Raw genomic sequence first — 9681 nt, 5'->3', positions numbered from 1 at the left:
AAAAAAAAAAAAAAAACCCACCTAAGGTTAGGGATAGGGGGTGTGTACTCAGTGGTAGAGCACTTGCCAGCACGTGTGAGGCACTGGGTTTGATCTCACCACCTCATTAAAAAATGAATAAATAAAAAGTTATTATGTCCATCTACAACTAAAATTATATTTTTAAAAAAGCTATGGTTAAGTTTGTACTAGAATGCTTTATGAAGGACTTATTTTTACTGTGTAATGGAAATGGGTATGGTCAGTTTTCTACCAAAGAAGAAATAGTTTTCCAACGTTTTCATTTACATTTGATAGCAATTTGCAGTTCAAAAACATTATTTACTATTGTTGTTTAGTAAAACTCCCTTTTTTATTATTATACTTTGTATTTTTCTAAAATATGAATTTGAATAATTTGTATTTTAAATAATTAGGTGAAATGGACCAACCAAACATATGCAGTCAGATAAAAATGCTCTTTAGTGTGAAGTGTTGATGCTCACTGGCCTTAATTACTTTTCCTAGAAAAAAATTTAGAAAATACAGGCCGACACAGGTCTTTCCCAGGATTTGTTGGTGAGAATTTTTTAATATATAGTTACTAGATCTTAAGTCCAGAGAGTCTTCGTAAAATCTTATGAGACCACACAAAAAAATGCAAGGGAACCATAACTGTACTTCAAATGAGTGTCTATATTTCCAAATGTAGTGATTTAAATTCAATGAATTATTAATCAACACCTGAGCACTTTTCCAAGTAAATCTGAAAATGTGCCAGCTCATGTAAATATTTCTCATGTCTTTCCCCTTGCCACAGAGAATTTATACAAGTGCTAAATAAATGCAATCACTGTTGTTTAATGCCCTGAGAGAACTCATTGCTCTTTCTAGAACACTGTCTGTCTTCAGCCTTTGTTTTAAATTGTGAGTCTCTCTAACTTTTATATTGCAAGTGTTAGACTTTTAAAGAGCAATAAACCAGTATATTTTCTTTGAGGTATATAAACCATGCTCAGGGAAACCCACCATCTGTTTGGGCAGTTAGTGCAGAGGGTTGTAGGAAGCTGTATCTGAAAACAATGATTTTTACAAGTAAAAGCTACAAACATGGCATAGTAATCCATTATTTTTCCCTTTGTGTTTTGGACACTGTAATTCATCAGATGGGCAAGTCATCAAAAGGATTATTGTGTTATCTTGAAAAATAGGAGGCTTTTCATGCCAGTACATGACTAGACAGCCAGAAAACTCTTTGGTTAAGGCTTATGTTCTCCTTTTTTTCCCCTAAAGCAACACTAGTCTGTAACCTGGTACTGAATATTTTCTTCACCATCTTCATCGGTATAACTTTTGTTGTTGTTGACATATTTTGTATTTTCTTTTTTTTCAGCTTACTTTTTGAAGTAGGCTAGAATAATTTAGATTTATAAATAATCTTTTACTTTAAAGTTTGGCAGATTAAATCTTCTAGTGATTATATGAAAAGTACAAATCAGTGAGATAGCTGAAGACCAAATACAAAATAAAAACCAGTCTAGAACAGCTGTTTTAATTTAAAACAGTGAGACTCTTCTGAGATTAGGAAATTAAACCTAAAAGGAAGCAAATCATTCATGTAAGAGCACTAACAACCAAGATGTATTTGGGGGAGCCACTGATTTTCTGAAAGTGGAAAATATAATAAGCAGGGTCACTACTTACATAGAGTCATCAGGGAAGGAAAGCCTATTGGAGGAAGAACCAGTTCACTTAGAATTTGAAGGATGAGAGGGAGGCAGCCAAGAGAAAGGGGGAGATGCTAAACCATTCTAGGTAGCAGAAGTGGCAGGACTGAAGATTACAAGGTGAGGGAGAGCATTCCAGAAACAAAAAGAATGCAAGCCTAATCAAAGGTTAGTAAGTGCCTGGAGAGGTGGGTTGTGGTCTGGCCATGCAGGTCCTTGCAGACCATGATAAAGAATGTGGATTTTATTCTACGTGCTCTTGGAAACCATTGAAGGGTATGGAGCACAGAAGAAAATGATTTTTATTTTTCAAAAAAATCATTTGGTAGAAGAAAACAATTAGGATGGAGACAGGAGGTAAGCATGCTGGTTAGGAATAGTCCAAATGAGAGTGATGTTGCTCTTACTCTGAATGGAAGTAGTCCAGTTAGCTATGCCACACTGCAGTTTAGGCTCAGTGCCTCGGCCTACAAAGCTTCTCAAGTTCTACAAAAGTGTTAAAAACCTGAAAAAATTTTTGGCTCCTAAATACAAAAAGAAAACTGCAACCTGAAATTGTTTAAAAGGCATTCATTCATATTTCAGTAACATTTCCATTTGACACCATTTCTAAGTCACATTTTCACATTTTACAGTAATTCCTGACTCTCATTGGTGCTTAGAAATCTTAATCAACTGTGTGTGGTGCCTCACACCTGTAATCCCAGAAACTCGGGAGACTAAAGAGGATCACAAGTTCAAAGCCAGCCTCAGCAGTTTAGCAAGGCCCTAAGCAACTCAGTGAGACCCTGTCTCTAAATAAAATACAAATAGAGCTGGGGATATGGCTCAGTGGTTGAGTGCCCCTGAGTTCTATCCCCAGTACTCCCTCTCCCCAAAAAAGAAATTATAATCATAAGAGATCATGCACAGCCATATATTTTCTAAGAGAAAATTAGTAAAATCTTGTCAAAAGTTTAAAAACAACCTCTGGAAAATAAGCATATGTGATATAAAATATGAGTGCATTTTAATAATTTGATGATTTGGTGTAGGCTTTCAAAAGTATGAGTACTTATGGGCTCAAAAAGTCTTAAAAGATGAGATGTTAGAAATAGAAGTGGGAAGAACTGCTACATTTAGAAATATGTTTAAGGACGCTGTTGGGCCTGCTGTGTTCAGAAATAAAGGAAGATTCCTAGAAGACTTCTAGGTTCCTGGCTTGAGCAAATGGGTACAAGTGTGAGTAGCATTTGATGAAAGATGCAAAGGAAGATGCAAATTTTAGACAGAGCAGGTGAGCAGTGGTGAGGGTGTGTAGACTGTGATACATAGATTCATAGTACTGATGACTTCCAAGTTCAAGATGGTCAAGCACTATTCTTCAAGTACTTGCAGCATCAGGGGTTTTTGTGTGTTATTGGGCTTCCTCTGGGACAAGGAACCAGAGCAAACCGCATGGTATCAGTAAAGCACTTTTTATATAAGTGAAAGGACCTCATGGGAAGTCATATTTGGGAGGGAGCTAAAGATAGAGATGATCACCTGCTACTCATTTTGCCTTGTTGAAGTTTCTTGGGTTGATGTGCAGTGTGATAAAAACTTTGAACTTAATACATGTTTTTGCCTAACTTTGGGAGAGATGAAGGGGGCACATAAAGTCTGGGTTTGCTGGGGCAGTGGTGGTTTTATCTGTGTATTAGATTTGCTGTAGGTTAGGTTGAGACGAACAGGAGAGGAGTGTTAGTATAATGATAAATATTTAACATGAACAGAATTTAAATTCTTAACATTTACTGTCTTCTGGTGCTCAAAGTAAAGGTTCCTTAGTGAACGACTTCTTAAAACTTATTATATCAAATCATTTTAATAATTAGATAATTATTTATTATGATAGGTAGATTCAGAAATAAATCTAGACGAGACCAAAGAGACCCAAGAGAATTAAAGTATTGGTTACATTTTTCTGACATTTTGCCTTGACTCTGGTTCAGTTCAGCTGGTCTGAGAGCTCCTCCTACTGGTCAATTCCATTGTTGAAGCATATCCTTCAAAAATCTGATGAGACCCTGTGTGGTTCAGTGGGGTAAATTCAAAATACTGTTAGATTTTGGTAAAAGTTTAAAAATGAGCTTATTTTATATTCTGATATTTTCAGAGATCAAGCAGTATTTTTATTTCTGTTAGTTGTATGTATGCTGCCTGTTTATTTGAGAGGGAAATATTCTGCGTAAAGCTTTACCTTTTATATATCTTACAGTAATCCAAAATTATCATTTTTTTTTTTTTTTTTACCAGCTCCAATTGGTGTTGTGGACCAAAGTCTTATAAAGGATTTTCCTGGACCTGCTGAGGGGATTTCAGCGTATGGCCCAGGAGTTGTCAGCACTGCCATGGTACAAGATAGGGACAGCCGGAGGGATGTCAGAAGCCCATCTAAAGCCCCACATTTGCAACTCATTGAAGGAAAGGTATGGCAAATTAGTAAAATACATGGTTTTAAATGTGTATGTGGACCAGAGGCTATCTGGTTCATTTTCAGATATCAAATATTTTAAAATTATCATTGTTCTATATTGTTGTAAATTCCCAGTTTTCAAATATGTGTATGCTCCTGCTGGTTGTGACTGTGATTTCTAACCATGTTTTGGTTGTTGTTGAAAGCAAAATATTGCATTGTAAATTATATTAATGCAAGTAAGTAATTCACTGGTCTTTCTGGCTTTGTAATAATCTTGTTAATTGAATTACCATCCTATAGAAGCTATGATGATTTGAAAATTATATTTGGTTTGTTCCAAGTAATTTTAAAGTATATAGCCTCTGTCTTGATTAATTATGTTGACTTGAATTTCTAGACATACACAAAGTGATCTTGTGTTTTTCAATGATAATCTGTAAGTGCCTTAGGAATTCCTGCATCAGTAACCTCTAATGCCCAGCACAGAGGTCAAATGCTTCATGTAGTAGATGACTCAAATCATTTGTATTCCATTATTATAAGTTTTGGGACTATCACCTTGAAAAATTATTTTGTTAAAAATAACAGAAATTGTGTCCCACAAGATAACTTTCAACTGCTGGAAAATGATCAGAATTTTTAAAAATAATTATGATAAGGAGGCACCTTAGGAGAGTGACTACTTACATGTGAAACAGAAGAGCATGGCATTTTAGCAAGTTTCTGTTCCATTTATTAAATAATTTGACATATCTAGTTTTTTTAAAAAATTTTTTCTTGTGTATCATAAAGACAAGAAAGTATTCTTTCAAATTTCAGGGAAGCTTATCTTCATCAAATGACTGGTTATGCTGGCTTATTTTGCTAATTTTTTAATGTCTGTCAGCAATCAGATTTGAGTTTCATAGGATTTACTTGCAATCAGTTTGAAAATAATAATTAAATCAGTTGATACCTATAAGTTTTATGTAATAAAAGTAGTCCAATTTCCTCTTTAAAATGGATCATTTAATTCATCTTCTAACTATACTTTGTTAATATAAAACCTACTTGAAAGTAAAGTTTTCACTAATTACCCATTTCTTCTTTTTTCCTCTTTCCCTCTTGCATTCATTTTTTCCTTTGAATGTATGTGTTGTGTAATTTCTTATTCAATTATGGATTTGTTTTTGAAAATAGACTGCTTGCATGTGTCCACCTTCACCACTCATCCGTTGTGTTTCATCTTTTTCTCCAAGCCTGTTGCCAGTCCCTGAAGTGGACTTGCTTTCAGACATTTCAGAGGAAGACCCTTTTGGGGAGGCTGACCAGGTCACACTAGACAGTTTAGAGCTCCTTTCCACAGGTGAAACATCAGAGCAGGGGGACCCTGAGGTTACCACACTGGATTCTGTCTTGGATCCTGTTGTAGTCCCTGCTCAGTCTGATTATCCTCCATTGCACGAGAAGACTCTTAAAGCAGGTGACCGAGAGAATTCTGAGTTTGGTTACTTCTCCTTCAGCTTCTCCAAATGTTTTCCCTCTGGTTTCCCCTCTCTTCTTGATGAAGATGGATATCTTGCTTTCCCCAGCCTTCCTAAGCTCTGGGTTTCCTTCCTCCCTCCTGATGTTCAGCACTATGTTCCTATCACTTCTCCTTCATTCATTCCTTCCCTTATCCTCATCTTTGGGCTGTTGCTCTCTGCTTCTCAGTCTGTTCCTTTTTCTCTCACCTTTTCGCTTCCTCTGGCTCTAGCCCTCTGCTATCTGGAGGCCAAAGCTACCTCCTTGAATGCTTCTTATGACCTTGATTTGAATGATAAAATAGAGGAAGAGGAAGCAGTTGCTGGAACTTCGCCATAAGCTTCATTTTGTGAAGTCAACAAACCACACTTCATCTTACACACCTCCTAATATAGAGTGTAAACATGTGCATAAATTTCAGATTACCCTCAAAATAATATCAGCTGCACATTTTCATACATACAGTGTTTTAGTGCATGAGAGATAAATGTAGGCACTTCTGCGTTGATATTCTTTGGCCAGGTCCCACAAATTTTAAGTTGAGGGCAAAGTGATAGGATTATTTTGTAAACATCTAGATCATACTAGATTTTTAAAAAAAGTAGTGGGAGAGAGGGAAAATTGTATTGTCCTTAATCTCCATAGGTGTGTTTGTTTTGCATACAAATGTTAATGCTGTTCCTTTAAGATGGGAACTTTTCATTTTAAAATAGAACTTAGAATGCAGTGGACATAGCTGTAATTGACATTTACTAATAGAACTCCTTAGGATTATTGTTTCTGTTGTTTAAAATCCAAGCTTGTTCTTGCATTTGTGAGGCTATATCAGTAACCTTTACCCATGACATTTGTTACGTCTCATCTCAGAAACTCCTTGTCTCCTTTTATTATAGCATTTGGGGACTAGCCAGATGAATTTTAGCTAGGATTTTTTTTTTTCTCCCAACCCTAAATCATGTATTTATATTAAGAGTCAGTGGTCATGTATTTTATAAGGAAGATATTATTCTGTTACTTTTAACAAATGTGTGTGAAAAATGAAATATGGCTTTTTGAGAGTTTAGACATGTAGCACTGAGATTAGGCCCCTTGTTGAAAATTAGGTGTCTGGTGTGAGGATTTTTACCCTTATATAAGGCAACTTTTTTTTCAAGCATACTACCTCTGCACTAATTAGTCAGTCGGTGTTAACATGTACAGTATTTTTTTTTTTTAACTTACTTTGCTAAATGTGGTCTGGTGAATTAGTATCTCAGAGTATCCTGTGTATACTGTTAACACATGGAGTAAAACCTGAAGAGAAATGTGAAGAAATGTAGTGAGTATGCATGGTAGGAGAAACTACAATTTTGAATTTACATGGGAAACACCAAAGATAGCATTGTAGAGAATTAAGTGCTAACCAAGGAACTGGAAAATAGTTCTTAACAGATTGTTGAATGGCTGTGTCTCATTTTTCACTTCTGATAAAAAAGACTCTGAGCTCCCTGCTTACCTCTCAAAAATACTGTGAGTAGTTACCAAAAACAAAGGTAAGCATTTTGACACCATCATCCCAGCAAAGAAGGAAAAGAATATATGGTATGAATTAACCTGTAAAGATTATTTCCTTTAGTATCAGATTAATATTTTTCTTTTTTGCCATTCTTTTCCTGGGGTCAGAATTCACTCAGATTTATGTTAATCTTCCAGATTTATTTTGGGGGTGCGGTGGGGGGATCATTAGATGTTGAGAAATGTCCAGCAATGAAAAAGGGCTTTTTTGGATCCGGGAGGATTGAATGCAGGGATGCTTAACCACTAAACCTCATCCCCAACCCTTTTATTTTAATTCTTATTTCATTATTTTTTGGTACCAGGGATTGATCCCAGGGGCAGTTAACCACTGAGACACATCCTCAGCCCTTTTTTGTATTTTATTTTGAGACAGGGTCTCGCTGAGTTGCTTAGGGCCTTGCCAAATTGCTGAGGCTGGCTTTGAATTTGGGATCCTCCTGCCTCGGCCTCTCAAGTTGCTGGGGTTACAGGCATGAGCTACCGTCTCCAGCTAAAAAAGTATTCTTGATTAAAGAATTTTATTTAAGAAGAGTGACTATATTTCAAAGTATATTTTAAATACCATCCTAATATGAGAGTAGCTAAATAAATCATTTGCCCCCAAGGAAAGAAATCCATATCTAAAAAAATTAGTGACAGTATAAGGTATGATGATGTAAAATATATAACCAATATAAGGCAAAAGACAAGATTTATGTCATTATACCGGTTTCCTCTCTAGTTGATTCAGACATGTCAGAGCACAGCAGATTGAATTATGCCATATTTGCACTCTGATATTTTCATTCCTGAGTTAAAAAAAAAAATTCAAAAGCAGAGTATAATCTAGGGACGGAGAAAGAGTGAAGCTTCCATTCTCCATTCCACTTTGCAAAGGATCATTTCCATCATTTGTACAGCACTGTAGGTGACGAAAGACCAGAGTGGCTTAATATTCTGCATCTTGAGGGCCATACAGAGAAGGTTGGTAATGCTGCTTTGCCATTTACGTTTGAACATAGCTTCTCTGCACTGATGGCAGAGTTCCCCCTAATGCTCCCCTTCTTTCTGGCTGCTTGCTATGTGCCTTTCCAGGCGAAGATGGAAGAAGAAGAAACACATCTGGAGGAGGTGGCTGTTTTTCCCTGAAGTTAAATATCTGGTGGCTGCTGCCTGCCATTATTACTGTTGGGGTGGTATTGGAATGTATTTTCAGCGCTTATTTGAGTTTTGTTCGTTGTGGTGTTAAGTTCTTAAGATTTTTATTCCTCTTTTATTTTAAAGTCTTAGAGCTTTCAAATTCTGGGTCATTTCTGGTGCTTGCTGATTGATACACTTACATTTATTTGCCTCCCCCCCCCCCCCCCCCNCACTTAAAGTATTCTGTTTGCGAATATACTGATTGAATTGTTTTGATTAGAAAGAGCAAATGATAGGGAGAAAAGAGACAAAGAGAAACAAAAAAATTAACTACCCAATTAGAAATGTAAAATATGTTCCCCGTGTCACATGAGAACAGGTTTGTTTTTATTTTTGTAGATAGTGAGTGGCAGTGAATTCAGTGGAGAACTGCATTTCTTAGTAATCTGACTAATCTGGTTGCTTCTGGCAGCTTTGATAACTATTGGAAATGTATTTTTTTTTGCTTAATTTACTAAAATGCTATAAAGTATAATAAGTAACATTGCTTTGAACAAACGCAAGAAATGTGCCTGATCTCAAGCCACAGTCATTTTCTCATGCCATGCAAAGATTTTTAGATTTTTATGAGTTTTTGCAAATGGCTATAGAAGCTCATAGATTAGCTAGTATGCTTGTGCATGCATATGGATTATCTAATTTTATCAAATGCATGACCTGTTCCTTTGGGAGTGGGATGAAAACTATAATCTGCAGGCGGCCCTGTGATTTTTGAAATGTGTGAAAACATTTAAATTCAGTTACAATCATTTCCTGAACATGAATTACCACATGTACTATTTACCAGAGCCAGTCTTTCCATTAATCATGAAAATTGACCTGGTAGTTTTTCTTGCATCTTTGTTTGGTGTGTGAGGCATCTGAGCCCTATGTTTGTGCTCTGCATGTCATGAGACCAGAATGAGGCTCATTATTATAGGGATCCCAAACAGAATCAACCTCTAGAAGAGGTATTTTTTATTTATTCCATAAGGATTAAAAGCACTATTGGAATTTTCTGACATAAGTCAACCTTTGGTTTTTTCCTTTTTTTTTTTTTTGATGATTCTGGACTGGCTTTCCCTTCAGGCTAAGTGTGCTTCTGAATCTACTTTTCTCTGTTTTGTGCTTGACTTACTGCATTCACAGAATTCAATTTTAATAGTAGAAAGGTAGATTTGCAGGAACAAAGTCATAGACTGCAATTCAAATTCAAGAACAGAAGGATTATTAGCCATTTTGGTGATCAGTTCCATGGCTTCCTTCTAATAACTGTAAATAATTATTTTTAAAAATATTTTAAATAGAATAAATTAG

General features: G+C 35.9%; 1 protein-coding gene across 31 annotated transcripts in view; it reads left to right on the top strand.

The window, feature by feature from the left end:
- The window catches only part of Epb41l2 (erythrocyte membrane protein band 4.1 like 2), a 193626-nt gene that overhangs the window by 143167 nt on the left and 40778 nt on the right, over positions 1-9681 (top strand). For 30 of the 31 annotated variants that reach the window (XR_007345684.1, XM_048798299.1, XM_048798295.1 and 27 more), the window contains exon 12: positions 3984-4156. Coding sequence is in view for 30 of the 31 variants with exons in the window: in XM_048798299.1 (XP_048654256.1) it covers positions 3984-4156 (173 nt within the window). In the remaining variant the exon portion in view is untranslated. Of the gene's footprint in view, positions 1-3983; positions 4157-5325; positions 7536-9681 lie in introns of those variants that run through there. The other variant, XM_048798340.1, reaches the window with a different exon arrangement.

This window comes from Marmota marmota, unplaced genomic scaffold (genome assembly GCF_001458135.2).
Source record: "Marmota marmota marmota unplaced genomic scaffold, marMar, whole genome shotgun sequence".
Classification (NCBI taxonomy): Eukaryota; Metazoa; Chordata; class Mammalia; order Rodentia; family Sciuridae; genus Marmota; species Marmota marmota.
This window is presented reverse-complemented; position numbering and strand designations above follow the sequence as displayed.